The following is a 24,890-nucleotide window of genomic DNA, read 5'->3' as shown; positions in this document are numbered from 1 at the left end:
AGGTGCACTCGCCCCTCCTTCAGTTCATTGCAGACCTGTGGGGGGGGGGGGGGCTCACCTGTGCAGTTTGTTTGTTAGCCAGTAGATGATTGTCAGAAGGTGTCAGGTGTCAGGTTTACAAAGCGAAAGAGAACATCCTCTGTATTTCCTTCATGCTCACCACCAAGAACTCTGCTGAAATAAACCTGCACAGCATTTACCTGATCAGCAGTTCCCTCACCTGCGCAGGTGGAGTTGCGTAGCAGTCGTGTGGGGCTGAAATGTGGATCAGATCCACATAAAGAAAGGGAGACATTTACATTTCAGGCTTCACAGGCGTGTTTGCATGAAAGCTGGTTTGGGTGGAGGTGTTTGCTGCTCTGTGGGGTGATACTGGGAACAATGGGAACAGAGTGGGAGGTTTAGAGACGTTATTGTCTGGACATGCATATTCATTTAGCTGCCACAGGATCTCAGGGTCGGATACTTCACCTACGCGAGAAGGTTTCAGGCCCTTTCTTTCTGCATATACAGTATTTGTGTTTACATATATATATATATACAGTATACATATATTTTAACATGTTTTACTGATTTTATTTCATTTGAAATATAATATTTTTTGTTTTTCATTTAATTCCAAACTATGCATAATAAAAAATAAGACTAGGAAAGCAGACCTCCACCAAGCAGCTCACACCCCCCCCCCCCCCTCCTGATTGGATTTACACCGTCCACATGGGTATCTGGGTCATCATCAAAAGGTTCTAGATAGTTTCTTGGTATCTTTATACAACAACCATGAAAAGTGAAAGTGAATCAGAGTTGATGTGTATTTTTTAACTGATTTTTGAATCCTTAAATGGAGTTTTGAATGTTAAAATGTAATATTTGTTCCTGACCTGATTCTGGATCAGATCCAGAAGACATTTTGCATGATGGTTCATATCGGACTCCTTTAAGACTGATTTTTGGTGAGTGAATTGAATGCAATATTTTACAAGATTCGATTTTTCTTTTCTTTTTTTAAAGCCGCCATTATAATTAAAATGAAAAATCCAGATGTTTTTGTATCCAGATATGTATCTGGATTGTTCTCAATATTTTATGGGATCTCAGTTTGACCAAGACCCATCCAGCAGTTTTTCCATAATCCTGCTAAAAACAAAACAAATATTATCAAAATTATTATCAAGCAGAAGGACGCGGGTTCTCGTCAGTGTTTCCACATGGACCTCCTGCGATGTCTTCCTTCCCTCTCATCAGGACCGGCCTCTCGTCTGGTCCCTTCAGAGAACCGCTCACAACGAGAGGAAAGCGAAGCACCGTCTATCCGTTATCGCTCCAAGAACTCTCTGGATGAATGAACAGATGAGAAGAAGAGAACCTTTTTTTTCCTGTTTGCCCTTCAGAACTAATTCTCTGCATGCTTCTTCCCAAACAGGCTTGAATTCCCCAGCAACCCCCATGGAGCAGGATGTGGAGAGCCCGGCCATCGTCAGACAGCCCAAGTTGCCAAAGCAGGCTCGCGAGGATCTGCCTAAACAGCATGCAGCGATGTACAGACCAAAGAAGATCCAGCGGTACGTGCGGAAGGACGGGAAGTGCAACGTCCATCACGGGAACGTTCGGGAGACGTACCGCTACCTGACGGACATTTTCACCACACTGGTCGATCTGAAGTGGAGGTTCAACCTCTTCATCTTCGTGCTGGTGTACACCGTCACGTGGCTCTTCTTCGGCTTCATGTGGTGGCTTATTGCGTACCTGCGGGGGGATCTGGAACATCTAGCGGACAACAAGTGGACTCCGTGTGTGGATAACCTCAACGGATTCGTGTCGGCCTTTCTGTTCTCCATCGAGACCGAGACCACCATCGGTTACGGGTACAGAGTCATCACGGACAAATGCCCCGAGGGGATTCTTCTGCTTCTAATTCAGTCGGTGCTGGGCTCCATCGTCAACGCCTTCATGGTGGGCTGCATGTTCGTGAAGATCTCGCAGCCCAAGAAGCGAGCAGAGACATTAGTGTTTTCCACCAACGCCGTCATCTCCATGCGGGACGGCCGGATGTGCCTGATGTTCAGAGTCGGGGACCTCCGGAACTCGCACATCGTGGAGGCGTCCATCAGGGTCAAGCTCATCAAGTCCAAGCAGACCAAGGAAGGGGAGTTCATCCCACTCAATCAGACGGACATGAACGTGGGCTACAACACCGGCGACGACAGGCTCTTCCTGGTGTCGCCGCTCACGATCTGCCATGAGATCAACCAGAACAGCCCCTTCTGGGACGTCTCGCAGGCTCACCTGGCCGAGGATCATCTGGAGATCGTTGTGATCCTGGAGGGGATGGTGGAGGCCACAGGTGAGTCTGGCAATATACAGGTGTTATAGATCAGTGGTCCCCAACCACCGGGCCGCGGCCCGGTACCGGTCCGTGAGGCATTTGTTTCCGGGCCGCAATGCAATGCGCACAATTTCCGTTGTATCGATTATTAGCGTCTAAAAAGTGTTTTATTTTGAAAAATGACCGGATTTTCTCCAACGTAACATTCGTCTGTGAATTTTCATGCTTTACGTGATACGTTATTAAAAACAGACGTGAACTAGCGAAAATTAAATCAAAAAACAAACGTCTTCGGAGAGTTTCTTTGCTATTGGGAAAGTCCAACTGAGGAGGAAGAAAATAAAACTTATTTTAACAGACAAACCAGGAGTCAGACTTAAAACACGGTTTATTTACAGCTGGCTGGCTTTGTTAGCGAGTCAATGAAGGGTTCAAAACGGCTTCGGCACATAGAGACAAAGAACCTGGATTATAAAACAAGAACCTGGATTAAAGAACAAGAATGTGGAATTTATGACAAAAAAACATGAACATGAAGGACAGAAGCGATTATTGAGACCACAAGTTATGGTGAATAGATATTGTGTAATACTTGTTGAATAGTTATTGCAAGTGCATAATATAAAGTTTATTGGTAAGATCATATTCCTCCTTTTTTATTTAATTACCCCCCCCGGTCCGCGGAAAAATTACTTTCCATGAAAGCGGTCCGTGGCAGGAAAAAGGTTGGGGGCCGCTGTTATAGATAACGTGTGCGTCCAGCGGCATCAGCGTGTCTCTCAGCACACTAAAGCTCTAAAGCTGCAGCAACGGAACCTGCTCTGGTCACGTTTCCGGCCGATGCCTGGAGTTGTTTTTTTCCCACATTCAGCCACGATGAAAATGAGCACATTACATAATGTCTGAGCATGTTTTACACAGCTGCTGCTGCTTTACTGCAGACAGCTGAGTCAAAGCTTCAAATCAAATCACAAGGAAGCACATCTGAAAGTGACTAAAAGATGAGGGGGGGGGGGGGGGGGGGGGGGGGGTGCTGATGCAGCGGTCAGGTCAGGATAGCAGGAAGCATTTGTCCATCCAAAAGACACACAAAATCCATTGCAGTATTCATTCAACCAAAATATTTAAATGTATACTACAGCATACATGAAAAATACGAATTGAACCTACTTGCTTTAGGGTCCGTACTCCTCTGACCCCGCCCCTTGTCCCACCCCTGGCTTGCCCCTTATTAAGATTATTATTAATTAATTATTGTCATTATATGTTTAACACTTTTTTTACACTGCAAGCACACAACGAAATTCTGTTTCAAGGGCCCCGTGGAACAACCACACACACGCATAGGGGCCCCAGAGCATGCAGAGAGGGCATAGGGTGAATTGGGGGGGGGGGGGGGCTTGCTCAAGGGCACCTCGGCAGCACTCTGAGGGTAAAACTGGCCCCTCTCCAGCCACCAGCACACGTTCCTCATTGTGACCCGGTGGATTTATCCACTGCCCAGCCCACTGAGCCACCGCCGCTTGGTCCCGCCCCTGACCCCTTCCACGAGTCGCCTTATGCACATTAATGTTCCAAAGTTGGCTCAGCTTTGATCTAAAGAGATCATTTCAAAGGACAGATGCCAAAATCCACAACCTTTATTGGCTCTAGTTCGTATGAAATTAGCTTTAGACAAACGTCCATCAAGGGGATGATAATGGCATCAAATTTGGAGGCTTTATAAAATGTATTAAAAATCTGACGATAAGAAACTTTGGCCTGATGACAGCACGAAATGAAATGTCAGTGTGAATGATTGAAATTCCATAATAATAAGAAATATGCCGTTCACTGATGTTCTGTAGCCGGCGACAGTGCCGACCCCAGAGAAGAGAAATGGGCGTTAAAAGCATTAAAAGATGGAGGAAATCACCTGTGAGGTTTTCATAGGTGTTCCAACCCAACAGCTGTGGATTACAGAGCAGGGTTTTTACATCTGCAAATTGAAAGGAGGTGCGGAAACAACACAGCTTGACGTCAGAGGCACAGGTGCTGCTGGACTCTGGGCGGACTGGGGCGCTAATTTAGATTCAGCACGGCCTCCTCTGACCGCATGAGACCCACCTCTAACTGAACATCGGTAAAACCACTCAGTGACCATCACTGTACCCGTGGTAACAGTATAACCCTCAACCTTTACTCTTTGGTGTCACCCCGTCTTCAGGCATGACGTGTCAAGCGAGGAGTTCCTATGTCAGCAGCGAGATCAAGTGGGGCTACCGCTTCACGCCGGTCCTGACCCTGGAGGATGGCTTCTACGAGGTGGACTACAACAGCTTCCACGACATCTACGAGACCAACACGCCATCCTACAGTGCCAAAGAGCTGTCTGACATGACAACGCGCAGCCGCTTTCCCCTGACCTGGTCCCTGGCCAGTAAGCTGAGCCAGCAGGGTCTGCCCGAATCTGAGCAGGAGGCGCAGAAGACCAAGTCCAGCCAGGACAGCCAGGCCAAGAACCAGCGGACCGAGAGGAACGGGGACATCGGTAACTCAGAGAGTGAGTCCAAGGTTTGAAAAACGGCAGGTTTTTACGGTCCAAATGAGATTATTGTGTACGTGTACATCTCAGCGCAGGGGTGGGGTGGTAAACAAAGACCTTTGAGCACAGTAGACCAAGTATCCGCACACTGGAACTGCTTTTTCTCAGTGATCCAAAAAGAGCCAACACCGGACACGTGTCCCGCTGCTGGTCTGAAACTCCCCGCGGTCAGTGCATGTTTCAAAAATAACGAGATGTCCTCCTGAGCAGATTCCAATTATTTTTTCTAATAAGATATTCGTAGGGGCATTTGCAAGTATTTTTGTATATGCCATGAAAAGTTTTAAAATTCTTTGTTTTGTTGCAGCGTGAATATTTGACAGATGTTTGATACAAATACCTTTAGGTTAGTTGTGTATATTCTATGCCTTACTGTACGTATAAAGCTTTCATGAAATGTTTTTCAGAAGTATATCAGCATGTATAAACATTATCTGCAGTTTATCTCGTATTGTGTGTGTATATATATACTGTACGAGGATGTTAGAAGAATCACACACATCTCAATGGATGCAACCTAGTTTAAACCAATGACCGGTACTTCCCCCAAGCAATGATTGTTTGTTTAGTGTAGTACTACACGTCTACAATACAATTCTCTGAGAAGCCATGACTTGCAGTTTGCAGCTGAGAGACTTCAGACAAAGGCCCTTTAAAACTGCATTTTGTCACTTTTGCACATTGGAGACCTCTAGTGGAGAACGTTAGGTTGTCAGTCTCCAGAAATCCCTCCCATGTCACGGAAAAACAATATCGAAAATAATAAAGACTAAATTGTATACCAACTGATGACATTTTTTTCTCCGGCATGGTGAAATTTGATGAGTGATGACTTGAAATGACTGTGATCACCGGGATGTCAGATGGAACTAACGTTAAGGACTATAAGCAGGTCGCTTTGCTGGTTTCCAGACCAGGACCGCTAAATGCTGCTTAAACGTTCATGTGGAATCATTGCCATTTTTAAGTGTGTACCACGTGACCGTAGTGTTTTGTTTGAGGCCACCTGACCGCGTACTGTACTAGGCCAGTGCTGTGGATTCCAGATATCTTTACTGTAGATGAATCAGTGTATTCCAAATATCTTTGCCAGTACAGTACACGGCTCTGAAGTTTCCTCCACCCAGCGACACTTTGCAGCTCCCTCTGGTGGCTGGATGACTTCGGCAAGCCTTTCAGAGCTGTGTCCTAGTAAAGTACTACAGTTAAGAGCTGTGTACTCGTAAAGTACTTTGGAGCTGTATATTATAAGGTACTTCAGCACAGTGAACTAGTAAAGGAAACTGGAGAGAACCCACGCACACGGGGAGAAAATACAAACTGCACACAGAAAGGAATCAAACCCAGAACCTTCTTGCTCTTAGGTGACGGTGCTACCCACTGCACCACCCTGCTTCCTTTATTTCAAGTGATTTGTTGAAAAATTTGCAGAAAGTCACCAGCCTGATCCTTTGAGGTGGTTCGACAGCTGAGACGAGGTCGATACGCAGCAAAACTCAAAGTGTTAAGTGACATCAAAATCTACAAGATGAATAACAGTGTCAGTTTAAAACAATAAGCAAACACATGATGTTAAAGACCGAACAGGATAACTTTTTTTTAATGTCAACCATTATATTCTTGCTTACTCTACTTAGTAATACTGAAAATATCCTATTAAAAAAACCCAGCAGTATGGCTTCAACTGCCAACACGACGGGATCTTACCGTTTTTACACCTAGCATAACACAGCACACCACCAAAAATGAAAAAGCAAACCAAGATGTCAGACATATTCTGTCATAAAATGTGCATTCTGAGGTGAATATGCAGAAAACCTTGTCAAACACACTCAAATCCAAAAGGACAATGTAGAAAAATGAAGGACCTTGTGAAGCTAATGTGATGCTTGGAGATAATGAAGCGGTTGTTTCTCCTAAATACGTCACAGCTGGCTCTCATTGCGTTACACTAACAGACAAACAACGTACATGAATTCAAAAATAAGAATACCGCTATGGCTGGCATGTATTATGAATGTAAATACTCTGGTGTCTAGAAATAAAACATTAGCTTTTCAGCTTTAGCAAGGTGTGGAAAGAAATTCGCATCTAGCCAATTTAGCGGTAATTTCAACATAGCTAATATGGTATGTGCAGATTTTTATTTTGAGTTTGAATTTGCTAGAAATGTTTCTTACCTCCTGTATTGTGTGTATGTTTTGAAAGCTTTGTGACTAAACAAAGATGTTTTTTTGTCTTATTCCATAAATGTTAGCATGTTACAGGCCTGACGGCAGGATAACGTCAGCTACATTCTAACGTAGCTGATATTTTAATATCGGCTACATGTTAGATAAAATAATAACTCATTTAGCATAATGTTAATAAAATCTTAAATACCAGAAAACAACGTTAAATATATACACTACCGTTAAAAGGTTTGGGGTCACTTAGAAATTCCCTTATTTTTGAAAGAAAAGCAGTTTTTTCAATGATAACTAATCTGAAGTACACTCTATACATTGCTAATGTGGTAAATGACTATTCGAGCCAAAAATGTCTGGTTTTTGGTGCAACATCTACAGAGGCGTATAGCGGCCCATTTCCATCTCTCCAGTGTTCTAACGGCACAGCGTGTTTGCTCGTTGCGTCAGAAGGCTAATGGATGAGTAGGAAACCCTGTGTAATCATGTTAGCACAGCTGAAAACACTTTAGCTGGTTAGAGAAGCTATGGGACTGACCTGGTTGACCCCAAACTTTTAAACGGTAGTGCATGTTTTGTTTTTTTTGTACCGGTATATAAAATACCGGTACCACAACTAACTTTTCTGTAACATCTCTTTTAGCGTGTTTTCTCTACAGCAATGTGTACAGCATTAACTGGCACATTTCAGTTCATAGCTATCGGTAGTGAGTAAAAACAGGCTAACTAGCCTCCTAGCTGTGAATTAGCTAGCTTGTGAGAGAGTCGATTAGTCGGTGAAGCGACGGTCTCACTGCTAAAACCACGTTAGCATCCTGAAGTTTAAATATCTGTCATGCCTGCTTAAAAGTTAATAACGCGACGAGGCAACTTCAGGAGCGAAACGCTTTCTCCTGCCTCCGGTGACTCCACTACCCAGCAAACACCTGGGGTGTGAGTGGGGGCGGCAGGTTGTCATTGTCCATGTTGCTGGCATCCATCGGGCGGGGCAGAATCTCCAGAGGGTATTTCTCTAGAATGCTGTTCACCTCCCGCTGTATACCCTCGGGCCAGGACAGGAGGTCGGCCTGCATGCTCCGAGCCGCCTCCATCAACGCCTCCTGGCGGCTGCTGAGGCCCGACAGCGTCTCCAGGTTGTGGTTGAGCTGAGCCAGGACAGGGTTGGTGGCAGCCACACCGGGCGTGGGGCCCGTCTGGGGCCAGTCTGCCTCCGAGCTGTTGGCTCGCGGCGAGGCCTGGCCTGACATGTAGCGCTCAAACTCGTCTGCAGAAAGGTTGAGAGACTGAGCGTCCAGCTTCTCGATGAAGGCCACGGCACAGCACTGAAGAAGAGGAGACACGGGAGACGAGCAGATGAAGCCGAGGTCTAGGTTCCATCACATCGAGGACTCTGACAGGACGAACGGACATTATTAGAGTTCGACATGTTTCATTTTATCCCGTTGCTCTACCATTACTGTTCGGTCAACCGAGCCGTACTGACCCTAAATATAGATTATAATCCTCTTGATCCAAATTAGGGTCCACATCCAACCCTACAGTAGTTGAGCACCATGAGGTTCCATGCCTTGGTAGCTTTATTTTCATTGGACTAATTTCTCATCAGCAACATGTCCTAAATCATGACACTGAAGAGGCGTGAAAACGTCTAGAAGCATTAGCATAGCATAAAAACAGGAAGCGAGAACGCAGTTAGCTGGCTCTGTCCAACGGTAACATGTTGGGCCAATAAGCAGCGCTGAAGAACACTTCTATGTTCTCAAAAAACGTACAGAAAGGTTGTTTACACGGCCCGTAAAACGCCTTAGGAAGGCCCCTCCAAGGAACTATAAGATGAAATATAGGATATCAGTGGCCATTTTAATATGTTTCTGAATTTCCAGGGCCTGATCTCAGTCCTGTAGGTGACTATTTGTAGGTTAAGCCCCCCCCCCCCCCGAGCCCTACCCGTACCCGGTTTCTGCTTCCCTGCAGGGTACAGTGTCCTGTCTCTTTAATTAAAAATCCACAGGAATATCTGAATAATGAAGATGTACATGCCGCAGGAGACAGAAGGAACCTGACCAGGTTAGTGAAGAAGTATCCGTCCTCTCCGGTCATCAGCCTGCTGGGGTTGCAGAAGCGGGTGATGTACTGGATGTTGGACTGAAGTCGCGGAGGGTTGGCCTTCAGCACGATGTAAATGAGGGCCGGGAGGAAGTCGTCTGCGGACGCCGGCTCGTTTCTGGTGATCCGAATGGCGCTGAAGATGTGTTTACTGCAGCGAGTGACGCAGCCCAGCTTGTCGCGAGGAACTCTCTTCGAGTCCATCTCGATGATATCTGGACACAGAATCAACCAGTGCTTCACTGAGAGAGCTGAAACTTTGCGTAAATCACTTTACTGATCGGGATAAATTTTTTTATTTTTTTTTTACTTGATTACAGTAATTAACCCTCCCTGCTATCCTTGAGGCCAATTTGACCCCATTCAACGTTTATCATTCAAAAAAAATAACAGTTCACTTTGTTTAAACTTCATATTTTCCCTCTTCCAGACCTTCATGAGATCAAACTAGCCCCTGCCAGCTGGTCTGCCTGATGGCGTCCCGCAGGGCAAAGTGCAGTAAAACTCTGCTTAAGGTCTGTCTTATCTCTCCAAGGTAGATGAGGAGGAGCTTTTAACAGCGACGCTAACATGGTCTACGTATCTTTAAGCTACTGTAATTAAAAGGAAACACTTCTTTTCTCCCTCTTGGTCTCTAAACCCGAGACGTGCAACGCCCCCTGGAGGCTGGAGCGCTCTCACTCGCCCACCTGTTATTGCTTTGACCACGTCCTCGGAGACTTCCGGGATCTCTTCATCCATAGACACGCACAGCATCTGGATGGTCACCCAGTGCAAGGCCCTGACGCACAATGGATGGAAGCAGACAGAGAGACACAGAGGACTTTAATAATCCTCCCTCCCTAGGGGGAAAGCAATGTTCCAGTATAGAATATAAAATACACAGCAAAAAACAGGAATAAATGAAAGCTGTGACTACAGTATTTGTATTGTACATAATTAAATACTCCCCAGTGAGGACGATGGCCTGAGGGACAAACTAATTCTTGCATCCATTAGCCCTGCGCTTGGGGAGGAGCCGTCCTTCCGCACGCACGCAAACAGCTAACGTTCACACGAACGCAGCCCGCATTCACCCAGACACTCGTTTACACACAGCGGTTTAAAGGCGGCGAGTCTGTAGCTACGGGCAACACCGCAAAAAGAAACCACACACTCATTAAATATGAGACTGAACCAGGCGAGTCCACTCAGAATATCTGTATGATTATTACGACTGTGTTTATCCTCGCTCCGCTGTGAGCCCGGCGACACCCACCGGATCCTCGTCTGCGTCGCCAGGTCCTTCCTCTCGTCGTCGGTGGTCTCTGGACAGAACACGCTCTTATACAGGCGGGTCATGATGTACTTCTCCACCTGGTCCATCACCTGCTCCACGGACTCTGAGGATCCTGGCGAACAGGAAACCATCAGATCACAAGTAGCTCGAGAGGAGGAACCAGCGGCTGAACCAAAGCGACCGCACGAGATCCCCCCCCCCCAACCGACCTTTAAAGTGACTCATCAGGCGGTCGGCCATGTTCTGGTAGAAATCCTGAACGCACTCTGATAGTTCATCGGTGCTCAGGTCCTACGAGGGGAACGCCAGCGCGTTAAAGGTCACGACCAAAGGTCATACATACACACGTGACATCAGACGATGGACGGCGTCAGACCTTCTTGCTGGACATAGTCACGATGAAGGACCGGCACTGCTTGTGGATCTCTTTGCCAGGCTTCTGCAGGTTCTTTAGGAAGTCCACGAAGTCCTTGGACACCTGGTCCATGTCGAAGCTGGCGCGGCGGCTGATGGATGGGCTGGGGGCCTTCCCCTCTTGGTTTTCTGAAGAAGAACCACACGAGGAACACGCGACACGCTTGGGGAGGGGTCGTCGTCTCGGGCGAGTCCACGCCACGCTCACCTTTCTTCGGGGCGGCGCGCGACGAAGGGCTGAAGAACTTCTTGACGGTGGTCACTTTGCGCGTCTTCTCGTTGGTCTTCTTCTCCTCAAACTTGGAGAAGGGTCCCAGAGCGGCGTGCCCCGGGTGTGGGTGCGGCGCGGCGCACTGGGACTGGGACTGCGCTCCGTGGCTACTGGCATACGCGGCCTCCTCCTCTCGCTGCAGCCTTGATTGCCGAGGACAACGGACAGGAAATGATGAGGAGACGATGATGGAGGACACGCCCCAAAGCGAATCCGGGGCGCCGCTAATGAGGCAGCGGCCTTACTTTTCTGCCAAGGCCCAGTCATCCTGGATCTGCTTCTGCCGGACCCGCTGGTACTCCTCTCTCCAGCACTTGGAGCACAGGCCCTGCGACGCTGCGTTGCCATAGAAACCACATCCCTTTTTGCACAACAGGTCTGATTGGTCCACATGTATCCCCCGGCGCTGACTCATGATTCTGGACAACCTGGGGGAGGGGGGGGGGGGGGGGGGGGGGGGGGAGAGTATCTGCTATCAGCTGACCCGTTTGTCCTGCAGCATTTTTGTGCACCACAGATTCCTGCACAACAAACACGCAATGTCTCCGGCGCAAATGTCAGAATATTAGACGACAACAAAAAGAAGCTTTCAGTCCGAAGCCGAGAGAACAAATCACAAAAACAAAGGTTTACTGAGAGGACGTGTCCAGAACGAGATCACTATTTCAGCTCAAACGTGCCATTCTACAAATATTTCAGAATCGATCCGAAAGAGAAACTCTCAAGGTTCTCATTTTATACAGTTTGAAGGTCGGAGAAGCGACGAGCCGCGGTCCCGGTGCAGGGCTCTAACAACGGCGACGCGCCCCATAGGCGTCCCATTACGCGGAGATCTGACCTTTGGAGGACTCGGTCAGTCTACAACTCCGTCCGTCCTCCCTCCATCGTTCGGCTCGTCGCAGATCATTCATGCTCAGCGAGCAGAAATGGCGCGTCGTCAGCCATGACAGCGACGTCTCCTCCCCGAGAACGAAGCCCGCTGAACAAACCGGAAAGCTTTCGGTACTCACCGGCGGCGCTTTCACCGACAGCAGCCGGCGAGCATGAGGCGCTGCAGGCAGAGGCAGAAACTCCGTCTCCACGATGTGGAACAACTACAAGAGCAACAGGGTGACGTCACTGACGTTTAACCCGGAAGTGCAGCAACGCCGCCGCGATTGGGTTAAGATTAAAAAATATATTATTATTTTTTACATTTGTTGCAGCGAAAGTGTTTTTTTTTTAAATAAACCGTCACAAATAAAGACGTTTTGTACAATTATGTACAATAATTCAGAAGATTGTAATATGAAATTTAACAGCCATTGACGTCTAAAGACGTTTTTGAACCCCAAACTTTCACTGCGAGCCCTGAAAGGACATTGAAATCTGCCTCTCTTCAACGGCCAATAACTCCAGAATGAGAAATGGCAGGAAGACGCTTCTTTTTTCAGATTTTTTCTTTTAAAAAAAAATTAATTTCTCATGTGAATGCAGTTGATATTATTCGTCACTAGATGGAACTAAAGCTACGTAAACGTGTTCATGATATAAACACGGGTTGCGGTGATTTGTCTTCGCGTTTGCTTTCTCTGCGTGTCTCTGTACAGATGAACGCGTTTCCAGCGAAGGAAATGAAAGATACGAGTCGAAGTAACGATTCTGCAGTAACGAGAAGGACTTACAAGAATAAAGTATTTAACTGTAGTTTGAGAGGAAAACCTGAAATAGTTTTAAGGAAAGCGCAAACACGGAAGTAGCCCGTGACACGTGACAAAGCGGAGCGCAAAGCATGATGGGATGTGCTCGGCGTGCTCAGCGTTGCTATTTTTCTAGCGCTTTACGGGTTAAGATAAATCTAACGGGCGGTGCCTGAGCTTCCTCTGATCGGATGTTTGTAAGCGAGTGTTGTATCAAACCCGCACCGTGACGCAGAGGCCTCTGCCGGTGAATGGCGTCGCTGAGTCCGGCGTGTACAACTCATACTTACCTGGCAGGGGAGACACCATGATCACGAAGGTGGTTCACCCAGGGCGAGGCTCCGCCATTGCACTTCGGGCGGTGCTGACCCCTGCGAATTCCCCAAATGTGGGAATCTCGACTGCATAATTTCTGGTAGTGGGGGACTGCGTTCGCGCTCTCCCCTGATCGAGTGTTAAACAGAAACATCTGGATCTCTGGTTAGAGCAGAGTATTCTCAAGTTATATATGTTTTCCACACTGCGTATTTCAATTATCCCAAAGGAATTTCTGTTTGACCAAATGCCGTTTAATGTACATATAAAACACGACAGTTCATTAAAGTTTATAAAGGTCTTTTTCATTCAAACATACAACTTTTTTTTGCTCGTAATGTAATAAATAAATAAATATTAATGTGGCCATAATCCTCCGTCGTATTTCCCAACGTGAACCTCCCTTCATCAACACAGCGATGAGCCAATCAGAGAGAGGGTTACGTCACTGACGTTTAACCCGGAAGTGCAGCGACGCCACAATGGGTTACGATAAACATTTAACATTTGTTGCAGCAAAGTGTGTTTTTTAATAAACAGTCACACATGAATACGTTTAGTACAATTGTGTACAATAATTCAGAAGATTGTTGTATGAAATTTAACAGCCATTGACGTCTAAAGACGTTTTTTGAACCCCAAACTTTCACTGCCAGCCCTGAAAGGACATTGAAATCTGCCTCTCTTCAACGGCCAATAACTCCAGAATGAGAAATGGCAGGAAGACGCTTCTTTTTTCAGATTTTTTCTTTAAAAATAAATAAATTTCTCATTCGAATGCAGTTGATATTATTTGTCTCTGCGTGTTTGAAATATATATGACAGTCTTTTGGTCAAAATAGCAAACAGATGCTGCAGGACAGCTTCGCTCTTTCTTGTCTAAAAATAAAGAAATGAAAGATACGAGCCGAAGTAACGATTCTGCAGTAACGAGAAGGACTTACAAGAATAAAGTATTTAGCTGTAGTTTGAGAGGAAAACCTGAAATAGTTTTAAGGAAAGCGCAAACACGGAAGTAGCCCGTGACACGTGACAAAGAGGAGCGCAAAGCATGATGGGATGTGCTCGGCGTGCTCAGCGTTGCTATTTTTCTAGCGCTTTACGGGTTAAGATAAATCTAACGGGCGGTGCTTGAGCTTCCCCTGATCGGATGTTTGTAAGCGAGTGTTGTATCAAACCCGCACCGTGACGCAGAGGCCTCTGCCGGTGAATGGCGTCGCTGAGTCCGGCGTGTACAACTCATACTTACCTGGCAGGGGAGACACCATGATCACGAAGGTGGTTCACCCAGGGCGAGGCTCCGCCATTGCACTTCGGGCGGTGCTGACCCCTGCGAATTCCCCAAATGTGGGAATCTCGACTGCATAATTTCTGGTAGTGGGGGACTGCGTTCGCGCTCTCCCCTGATCGAGTGTTAAAGGGAAACATCTGGATGACTTGCGGTAGTGACGGGCATTCCGGCTCTCTTCGGAGAGCTCACCAAGAGGAGCCGGTTCTTTTGGCTCCCAAGTGGCTCCTCAGATTTTTGTTGTTGTTGTTGACAAAATGAATTTAATACCAAATCATGTGCATTGTGTAAAATTAGCTACTAATGTGAAAACACGCAATGTATCATATGTTGATTAAATGTCTTTATTTAAATTCTCTTCGCACTGCTAGCTGCAAGAAACATATTATATAATATAAAATACAAAACCAAACACATCTCACAGAGAACAAGGTCAAATCTCTGCATGTAAATAACAACACAACAAGAAAACATAAATTAAAAAGTTGGCTCCCAATGATCGTTCACTTCTTAGAACCGGATCAGTCGCGACCGACACATCACGAACTTGCGAGAACTTTGTTTCTCTTTTCTGGAATTATTTATGTTTGCCCACAACACGTATTTCAAATTATCTGAAAGCAATTTGTGTTTAACCTAATGCTCTTTAACGTACACATACAACATGATGCATCATCACTGAGGATCCTGCCAGAGTGTCTTTACGTTGTCTTCTTTGTTTTCTCACAGAAGGCTTTATTTTTTGTATTTCCTGTGTATAGTGCAAAGTAAAAAAAAAAAGAAATATGACAAACACTGGACAAGAATCCTTTCTGAGGTAAAATCCTATATTCAATTAATATTTTTTAACCTGTATTATAATTAAAATTGTAATAAAACTTACAACATATTCATTTAAAGCTTGGTCATCATTATTATTGTTATTGTTACTGTTATTATTACTGTTATCATCATTATCATTGTTATTATCAGCATTATTACATTATTAATTTCCACTAGAACAGTTTTAGCAGTTAAAATCCAGCTGAACTCTGAACAAACTGGACCAAACCTTTTTTGTAGCCTCTTTATTGTTCACAGTTACTCTATAAGGACACAAAGCTGTAGCATAGAAAAGCAGGCTGGACGTGTGAACGTCAAACGTTCCCTTTAACAGCTCACACCTGAGTATATGTCATTTGTATATCTATTATAACGGAACTCCACCCGGGGATGGAGCCAAGGAGCGCCCCCTTGAGTCCACCGCTGGTTTCACGGGCTCTATGAGGCAAGCCGCTTCACTGTAACTTTAAAAGGCGTTTTTTTTTTTTTTTTTATTTATTTATTTGGTTTGTCTAAAAGTACAATCTTCAGACTTTCCGTCAGTATCGGTGAGAAGATCTGACGGCGTCGCCATGTCCGCCGCCGAATGGAAGAAGAGCTGCGAGGCCGAGTGGAGTCTCCAGGGCGCGCCGATGCCCGCCGGCCTGGACTGGAAGTCCGTCTACGAGGCCAAGCCGTTCGGCAGAAACCTGCTCAAGAACCCCTCGCCACAAGGTAGGTGGACCGGTCCGGCACCGACCCCGACCCAGGAACGTGGATTACAGGTTAATGTTCATTCTCTGCAGCGGGTTCGGGTCTGAGTGCGGATTTAGACGTCATGTGACCTTTAGACAGAAACTAGAGCTCGATTGTTCAATCAGTAGGATTGATCACATCTGACTGTATTCCTGGGACCTTCTAATCGAATGTACTTAAATAAAGTTTTGTGCATGTTGATCAATTATTTACGGATGTAATGCAATCTAAATTATGGTGTAACAAAACGTCCCAGTTGCCATTTAGAGGAAGTTTATAAACGTTTTTTTCATTCAAACTTACGACTTTATGCTCGTAATATTACGAGTTTAATCTCGTAATGTAATAAATAAATAAATATTAATGTGGCCATAATCCTCCGTCGTATTTCCCAACGTGAACCTCCCTTCATCAACACAGCGATGAGCCAATCAGAGAGAGGGTTACGTCACCGACGTTTAACCCGGAAGTGCAGCGACGCCACAATGGGTTACGATAAACATTTAACATTTGTTGCAGCAAAGTGTGTTTTTTTAATAAACAGTCACACATTAAGACGTTTTGTACAATTGTGTACAATAATTCAGAAGATTGTTGTATGAAATTTAACAGCCATTGACGTCTAAAGACGTTTTTGAACCCCAAACTTTCACTGCCAGCCCTGAAAGGACATTGAAATCTGCCTCTCTTCAACGGCCAATAACTCCAGAATGAGAAATGGCAGGAAGACGCTTCTTTTTTCAGATTTTTTCTTTAAAAAAACAAATTTCTCATTCGAATGCAGTTGATATTATTTGTCTCTGCGTGTTTGAAATATATATGACAGTCTTTTGGTCAAAATAGCAAACAGATGCTGCAGGACAGCTTCGCTCTTTCTTGTCTAAAAATAAAGAAATGAAAGATACGAGCCGAAGTAACGATTCTGCAGTAACGAGAAGGACTTACAAGAATAAAGTATTTAGCTGTAGTTTGAGAGGAAAACCTGAAATAGTTTTAAGGAAAGCGCAAACACGGAAGTAGCCCGTGACACGTGACAAAGAGGAGCGCAAAGCATGATGGGATGTGCTCGGCGTGCTCAGCGTTGCTATTTTTCTAGCGCTTTACGGGTTAAGATAAATCTAACGGGCGGTGCCTGAGCTTCCCCTGATCGGATGTTTGTAAGCGAGTGTTGTATCAAACCCGCACCGTGACGCAGAGGCCTCTGCCGGTGAATGGCGTCGCTGAGTCCGGCGTGTGCAACTCATACTTACCTGGCAGGGGAGACACCATGATCACGAAGGTGGTTCACCCAGGGCGAGGCTCCGCCATTGCACTTCGGGCGGTGCTGACCCCTGCGAATTCCCCAAATGTGGGAATCTCGACTGCATAATTTCTGGTAGTGGGGGACTGCGTTCGCGCTCTCCCCTGATTGAGTGTTAAAGGGAAACATCTGGGTCTCTGGTTAGAGCAGAGTGTTCTCGAGTTACATGTTTTCCCACACTGCGTATTTCAATTATCCCAAAGGAATTTTTGTTTGACCAAATGCCGTTTAATGTACATATAAAACACGACAGTTCATTAAAGTTTATAAAGGTCTTTTTCATTCGAACATACAACTTTTTTTTCTCGTAATGTAAAAAATAAATAAATATTAATCTGGCTCTAATACTCCGTCGTACTTCCCAACGTGTACCTCCCGACCTCCCTTCAATGTAAAGGATCAGCCAACTGTCATCAAAACATCAGAGACAGCGTCACACAGGTACAGGTGAATATGAGGTAGATTCATTTACAAATAATCAAAGTCTACAGGCAAAGCCGAGTCCAAGAAGGGATGACCAAGAATGCCAGGAGGGCCCCAAAAAATCAAAATCATGGAATAAGATCAAAAATTCAATTTATTATAATTAGACGTATGTAAAATAATATTTGAAATTCAGCAATTTGTTTCTGTGCAGCATTCCAGAAGATTTTACAGAATGTCGACATGTAATTTAAAGTAGGGCGGATGTGACCCAGGATGTGATGTCACAAGGCTTTGAGAGGACTGTGTATAAATCACAACTTTAACTGATATTTTCAAAATAATCTCTAAAATCTTACATTCCATATGTCTTTATTATAATCCAATCTGTTAAAAAAAAAAAAACTTGAAAAGCCAGATTCTTTTGACGGTCGTGTTCTTCACATTCACCCCTTTTGTCTCGTTTCTCTCAGGCTTGTGCAAGGACACCCCTCCTCCAGAACGTGCCACGTCTGATGCGCCGTCACGCGGACCTCCGCGATTTGAATCTGACGGTGACGGGCGGGGCAAAAAAAAAAAGTCTTATTGTGCAACAAACCCAAATGAAGGAAACGAAGCTCAGGTTCTATTTAATGTTCTCCGTATTCACAGGCGACTTCAGCGGCTGGACCACGAACACCGAAGTTCTCCCGTATGACACCAGCGGCATCCCTAAAGGTGCCGTGGTCTGTCAGCTGCCTAGATACAGGTGGGTTTGACTGGGAATCAGGCGCATACCAGTGGACCACTAGGGAGCGTAGCATACAAAGAAAGCTCATAAAGCCTCATAATAAACACGTGGCTCATGTCTCCTCAGCTGGTTCTCCTTGGAGCAGGTTTTGGACCTGAAGGCCGAGGGACTGTGGGAAGAACTGATGGATGAGTTTCAGCCTGAAATATTCGTCCAAGACTGGTGGGTTAATGACCCCCCCCTTCCCGATTTCCTGTTTTTCTGCACATTTGTCACATTTAAATGTTTCACATCGTCACGCAAATTTTTATATTAGAAAAACATATCCCAATTAAATGTAATTTATTAAGGCGGAAAAAATACCTGCTTCTTCCCTGTGCGGAAAAAGTAGCGATCATTTAAAAGCTGCATTTTCTTTTACTAAATCACATTTAATTTGAGGGAAGGAAGAGATTTCTCCGTTTACATTGACCGCGTCTAGAACCGATCAGGGAGTTGAGGCGTAAACATCCGGAATTATGTCAGTGATGTCATTGACAGCCATTAGAATCAGCCAATCACATCACTTAAAAACATGCAGAGGAAAAATGAAGCAACCAATCAGAGCGCAGCCTCAGATCGTCATCTTCACGGAAAAGTCAACCGGATGCAGTTTGGAGACTGACAGACTATTAAGAGTGATTTTAGTAGACGTTTCATAATCACAGTTATTTCATATTATCTAACTTATTACTATTTTACATGTTTTATCAAAATTATTGGAGACAAGTTTTAATAATAACTAATAAAGCTCCGTACGTCTGTCTAATGCACCGCTCATTAAAAGGTTGTTTTTTTTGGCCTCCACCATGGAGGTTATTATTTATGACCTTTATGGCGTTTATAACTCAAAATGTTATAGACAGATCTTGATGACATTTTCATGAAATAATGGGAATGATACCAGAATCAGATGACAAAATGTTGGCGATGATCCAGAAGAGATCTTGGATTCTGGATCCCTGTGGATTTTTTGCAAACATTGCAGTAAATGGAGCTTCAAAATGTGTTCCTCAATATCTTGTTTGATTTGATTTGAACAAGCGTTGTCTCATAGCTGAATCGAAGCAGGTCAACGGATTTGGTCTCTTTGATACCTGAGGAAACAGATCCAGTTGAGATCGGGGTAAATTTTCACAACAAAACAATTTTTTTTGGGGACACTTTTAATAATGTCTCTCTAAGTTCTCTAAGAATTCTAGGTTCTGTTTCTGCTGGCCTTTTCCAAGACACTGGGGAATCAGTAGTGGACAAACGGTTTCGTTTTGTCTTCTAAAGCTCTGGATCTAGGTCCAGAAGAATCCGCCGTTACTGAAATTGTTCTTTTTGTGAATAACCTCGAAACTAATAATGATATCAATGTGAATCCAATCGCTAAATGTTTGATTTCATGGTTAAGGAATCTAAAAATATTGATCAAATAAATTTAGGGCAATATATGGAGACTGGGGTGCTTGGTGAATATTTATTTCTCAAATGTATCCCACTATTGTATTCAGAACAGAATAGGCCATTCTAATTACAAGGAAAATGGTATTGTCCTTCAAAGACAGGATGGAAAATATTCGGTTCCACTGAATGTTGTTATGGTTGTATGTTATCAGTAATTATTTGTAATTATCAGGTACGAGGAGAGTCGGCTGCACAAGTTCATCTACCAGCTGCATGTCAAGTTGCTGGACGCAGACAAGACGGTCATCTCCGAGCACAGCGTCAACCCCACGGAGGACCGCAGCGTTCACTCGCACGAGTGGAAGGAGGTGAGTCCCTCTGTCCGGTTCAGAAATTAACCTTCATGGTCCAAAGGGCCGGATTCTCCTTCACCGCATGTCTGTCTGCAGGTGTCACACCTGTTCTCTGGATATGGACCTGGGGTGAGATTCGTCCACTTCCTGCACCGAGTAAAGAACATGTTTATGTTTGAGTTCTTCCCCACGTCGTTCACCGGCAGCTCGGTGATCGTCAGGCCGACCAAAACCAGCGCTTAGTCTTAAACCCGCTGAAAACTGCAACTCTGCTCTCTTGTTTTCTTCTCGGCGAGTAATTAAAGTGTTTGTTTTAATGCCGATTGACTTTTAAATTCTTTTAATCTGCGCTTCAAGTTATTTTCTGACTCCATGCTGGCTTGTGCAATATAATAAAAAACTTTTCTGATTTCACCGTTTATTTTTCTGGCGCATCGAGGCAGACGGAGCAACCACATCGTCTGTGCACGTGTACATTGTGCACATGCGTTTAAAGCGAGCATCTTGTTTTGAAGTTGTTGCGCTGGAGGCAGGCAAGATAGTCAAGCACATGGATGCGGGCTGAAGGACTTGCACCACAGCGCCACCTTGGGTTCAACACCCACCACTTCTCTTATTTCCCTTGCACATATAGTCGAGCCCAGGGGTGGGCAAACCTTTTGACTTTCGGGCCACAATGGGTTCTAAAATTTGACAGAGGGGCGGGGCCAGGAACAGATGGATGGAGTGTTTGCGTGAACTAAAATAAATGACACGCAAAAGACATTACATGAAAGGATTTTGCCTTTTACACGCAGCATTACAAGGAAAAGGTCAAATGAAGGAGGTTTAATTATTATAAAATTTAATTTGGACAAGTTCAGCGGGCCGGATTAAAATACGTGGCCCCCCGCGCCATATTTTGCCCGTGCCTGGTCTAGACTCTAGTGCACCATTCAGCGCAATCTCTGGTATATAAGCAAATGTAGCAAGTCTTTAATTATTAGTGTGTTTTTTTTGTACTTTTAAAGATTTACTAAATCATATTTTATTGTTGCATGAATGCAAAGCATATAGGAGTGGACAACAGCCCCCATTCTGTCCACACAGGGTGTGCGTGTGTTTGCACGGCCGCGTCTTTAATTGCAGTCCATCCATGCGTTGTTCAATAGCGTGCGCAGTGCTTTTCTTCGAGGATAGTGGTACTCTATCTGTCTGGCTCCGTTCGAAAAGTACAGGTAACCTGAAAAGGAAGGCGCATCATCGGCATCACCCACAGACAGGACCCTGTTGTGCTGCTAAACCGCTGAATGCCAAACGCACCTCTGTTCTCAAAAGCAGCATCCACTCTTCTGCCGATCCCCTTTAAGCTTCTTCTAATCAATTTGGGGAACCCGGGATCCATTCTGCCCCCCCTTTCATTGTAGCTGCAGGAGAGACACGGGAGACGATCAGCAACACGTCCGGCATCCGTCGGCATCTGGATTTAACTTGGATGCCGGCATAGCTCACCTCCAGTATTTGCCCTTGACAAAGAGCAGGGTCCTGCTTGTGATGGGCACAAAGACCGCAGCGTCGACCTTGGCTACAGACGGAGGGAGGCCAAAGTCGCTGACGAGTTTGGGATAGCCAGGAAGGACAGTGTTTCCTCTAACAGCCCAGTAATGATTGTCTGTGGTGCGTGAAGTGAAAGTTAGCTTCCAGGAATGGCACAAGTGTTGTTTGTACAAAGCAAAGTATTTTGTACCTTCAAACAACACGGTCATGTTGCTCTTCTTATATTCGTAAGCAGCGTCAACATGTTTGATCCCAGGCCAGAAGGATTGAATCTTCTGCACAGTGATGCCCTCCCAAGAGCTGATTCTCTTCCAGAAATACCTGGAAAACAAGTCCATGGCAATCGGCCACACGCTGAGGAAATAAAATCTGTCCAGACTCGTGCAAATAAAAGTTCTTCCTGATTTTTGTGCACTGGGATAAAACAAGAATTAGCCTTTCAAGCTCTCACTCATGTTTGAAGAAGTATAAGCTTCCCTGCATGGAGGCTACTGCATCAAAAGCCAGGCGTCGGCTGCACCTGTCTGGGACAGGTTCTGATGCGGCCGTGGGTCCAGGCTGCGGTTTCGGTGTTCCGGTCGGTTTAACGGACGGTTGTCTTACGCCTTTGAAAGGGAAAAGAAAGAGAAATGGCACCGGAAGATATCATGGAGGCTCAGCCCAAAAGGACTTGTGTTCTCACCATAAGTAGCCTGCACCCCCTGTCTGTCATCATCTGGCAGCTTGTACCCCTCTGTAGCCACATACTGGTAGGTGGGGTACATCAGGGCTGTGGGCTCCTGAGCGTGAGATAGCCCCAATGCATGGCCAAACTCATGGGCCGCCACCAAGAACAGGTTGGCTCCTGCAGATGGATGCTGACACTCTTAATTGTATTATATCGCCTCAGTTAAAATACAGAAATAAATGCTACCCTAATGCACCTGCAGAGGTTAGAGTCCAGTCTTCGTCTTCATCAAAATGGGTGTTGCCTCCGTTCCCCTCCCCCGGGGAGAACGCGTGGGCCAAGACCCCACCGTTCCCGTCGAATGGAGCGAAGTCGCCGTGGGCTGGATTTAAGAGCTGAAGTTGAGATCAAACTGGGCAACAGACATGTTCAAAGGCGCCGGAAGCTCTGCGTTTACCTTGGCCCTTGAACATGATCATGACGTCAGCGGTGCCCCTCCTGATCTGCTTGAAATCCAGAGGAATAACGTCACTGTAGAGTTTCAGAGCCTTGGCTATGGTGGCATCCACATCCCTCCGGCTCATGTCTGGCGTGTACTGAGTTATCCTACATTGGTGTAAGAGTGGAAAATGATTGGCCACACTCTCTCACGGGCACATTTAATGTTTGGGTGACTTGCGGGTCCAGATCTCGAGGAGTACCTGTACGTGATCTCAGTCTTGTCCCACCTTGGTCGACCATCAAAATAACCGTATCTTTTCACGTCCGTGAAGCCGCAGCGGGGCCGACTCATTACCTCCAAGGTGTTAGAGTCCAGCTGCCCTGTTAACTCCAGCCCAAAAAACTCCTGCATTTTCCTCAGAGTGTCCTCAAAGGAATCTAAGGAGCTGCGGAATTTACTGTCGGGGGCTGTGACTCCCACTTCAGAGAAAAATTCAGACAAATATTTCTGGAAGAAAAGAAGACGTGAGCAAAGAATATGGAATATAAATTGTTTGTTTGTTATGGTGTAAGTGAGTTGGAGGTCAGTGACCGCCAGCACTCTGCTGTCTGTTTGAGCTGTAGTTACTCCAGCTGCCACCAGAGGGTACTGTTTCATACAGGTACTTTGATTCCAAACAGTAAGAGTTGGTTTATTAATCATCAGTTTAACATTCATCTGTTCATCATGTTGAATAAAATATAGGAATCAAAGACGAACAGGGTAAAGTAAATTTCTTCCACTTGAGAATAGTTTGAAAATAATTTGGTGCATAAATTCCTCCACACTCCAGGCAGTTTTCGGACATTAATCTCACACATATATATTTTTTAAATTGTTTAAAGCTGGCAAAATTCAATTTGCGTCAATAAAATATGAATACAATTTTAATTTACAGAAAAGAATAAAACCTTTTTTTTTTAACTTTACTTTATTTAATGACCAATAAACTGCAATATTTTACCAGAAAAAAAATGCATTTACCCTGGCTTTAAAGACGTCTTCTCGGCTGGGTGAAATGGTTGGCACAGCTCCACAGCGGATTAAAATCACAACTATCATCACGCTTTTAACAGCTAATGCACCCTCCATGATCTGTTTTTTTTTTTGTTCGGCTGCAAAGAAGGAGGAATCACCCCAAACTGTTCAGTCTTCCAGTGGATCTACTCAGATGCAGAGTGGCGAAGCGAGCTACAGGATCAAATTAACATTCCTGCAAGTGTCTGAACAGGGCCATTGCGTGATTTGGCTCGATTTGGCTTGAAAACAACATCTGGGGTATTTAGAGCCTGCGTGAACATGCTCAATCACAAACACAATAATAATACATTTTTGCTTATGTGGATTTTTATCTTATTAATTAAATGAAGCATGCGATTTTAATTCCTTTCTTTTCTTTTGTTTTGAACATGTTTACATGCTTGATATACTTAAAAACGACTTTAAGAGCAAAACTGCCGAGTCCCAGAGGACAAAAAAAGATAGATTTAGAGATCTTCTATTTGTCTGAAAATGGTTGAATTTGATTTTCAGTTATTAGAAGTACTTTTCTTCTATTTTATAGTTGTTGTTTTTTAAATATTTGGATTTCCTGATATTGATCTTTGGGTAAGTGAATGTAAAAAAAAATATGGTTCCTACTTTAATCTTAGTGAATACCTCCATTCTGTTAAAATATTAATTTCATACATTCTATGAAAGCCTTCACTACATTTAGCCCGGTCAAATCTTAATGTCAATTGCAAGTTGATTGGTTGACTTTGTAATAATAAATAATATTCATATTTAAACTGCGCTGATATAAAACATTTTAAGTGATCGCACACTAAGTCTCATATCATTGTTGATATATAATGTATTAATCTATAGTAATAATACTACCCATGCTTTTTTTTTAAACAAAATAATAAAGCTTTTATTATTGGCATTGAAATGCTGTACACAACACACACAACAATAATCAA

General features: G+C 44.7%; 4 protein-coding genes and 3 non-coding genes across 7 annotated transcripts; 5 read left to right on the top strand and 2 right to left on the bottom strand.

The window, feature by feature from the left end:
- Positions 1-1,446: 1,446 nt before the first annotated feature.
- Positions 1,447-4,885, top strand: kcnj6 (potassium inwardly rectifying channel subfamily J member 6). Its single transcript, XM_068744988.1, has 2 exons — positions 1,447-2,344; positions 4,533-4,885. The coding sequence occupies exons 1-2, from the start codon at positions 1,447-1,449 to the stop codon at positions 4,883-4,885; spliced, it is 1,251 nt and encodes a 416-aa protein (XP_068601089.1).
- Positions 4,886-8,007: 3,122 nt separating this feature from the next.
- On the bottom strand, positions 8,008-11,587 carry rabgef1 (RAB guanine nucleotide exchange factor (GEF) 1). Its single transcript, XM_068744572.1, has 8 exons — positions 11,412-11,587; positions 11,104-11,309; positions 10,858-11,024; positions 10,691-10,772; positions 10,461-10,593; positions 9,892-9,983; positions 9,161-9,417; positions 8,008-8,418 (listed from the first exon to the last, which is right to left on the bottom strand). Exons 1-8 carry the CDS (start codon positions 11,579-11,581, stop codon positions 8,008-8,010), a joined length of 1,518 nt encoding a protein of 505 aa, XP_068600673.1. The 5' UTR covers positions 11,582-11,587.
- A 1,540-nt stretch (positions 11,588-13,127) lies between these two features.
- LOC137900924 (U1 spliceosomal RNA) lies at positions 13,128-13,292 on the top strand. Its single transcript, XR_011105688.1, has one exon. It is a non-coding gene; the product is annotated as a U1 spliceosomal RNA (small nuclear RNA).
- A 1,109-nt stretch (positions 13,293-14,401) lies between these two features.
- Positions 14,402-14,566, top strand: LOC137900923 (U1 spliceosomal RNA). The gene has a single exon (XR_011105687.1). It is a non-coding gene; the product is annotated as a U1 spliceosomal RNA (small nuclear RNA).
- Positions 14,567-15,746: 1,180 nt separating this feature from the next.
- nccrp1 (P1, F-box associated domain containing) lies at positions 15,747-20,647 on the top strand. Its single transcript, XM_068744513.1, has 6 exons — positions 15,747-15,984; positions 18,202-18,282; positions 18,380-18,476; positions 18,585-18,680; positions 20,122-20,257; positions 20,339-20,647. Exons 1-6 carry the CDS (start codon positions 15,843-15,845, stop codon positions 20,483-20,485), a joined length of 699 nt encoding a protein of 232 aa, XP_068600614.1. The 5' UTR covers positions 15,747-15,842; the 3' UTR covers positions 20,486-20,647.
- On the top strand, positions 17,248-17,412 carry LOC137900922 (U1 spliceosomal RNA). The gene has a single exon (XR_011105686.1). It is a non-coding gene; the product is annotated as a U1 spliceosomal RNA (small nuclear RNA).
- Positions 20,648-21,360: 713 nt separating the features above from the next.
- On the bottom strand, positions 21,361-24,018 carry mmp30 (matrix metallopeptidase 30). Its single transcript, XM_068744486.1, has 10 exons — positions 23,911-24,018; positions 23,147-23,394; positions 22,903-23,051; positions 22,702-22,827; positions 22,461-22,622; positions 22,230-22,383; positions 21,969-22,099; positions 21,734-21,893; positions 21,545-21,648; positions 21,361-21,464 (listed from the first exon to the last, which is right to left on the bottom strand). The coding sequence occupies exons 1-10, from the start codon at positions 24,016-24,018 to the stop codon at positions 21,361-21,363; spliced, it is 1,446 nt and encodes a 481-aa protein (XP_068600587.1).
- Between the last annotated feature and the right edge of the window lie 872 nt (positions 24,019-24,890).

The sequence above is a fragment of the Brachionichthys hirsutus genome, chromosome 10, assembly GCF_040956055.1.
Source record: "Brachionichthys hirsutus isolate HB-005 chromosome 10, CSIRO-AGI_Bhir_v1, whole genome shotgun sequence".
Lineage (NCBI taxonomy): Eukaryota > Metazoa > Chordata > Actinopteri > Lophiiformes > Brachionichthyidae > Brachionichthys > Brachionichthys hirsutus.
This window is presented reverse-complemented; position numbering and strand designations above follow the sequence as displayed.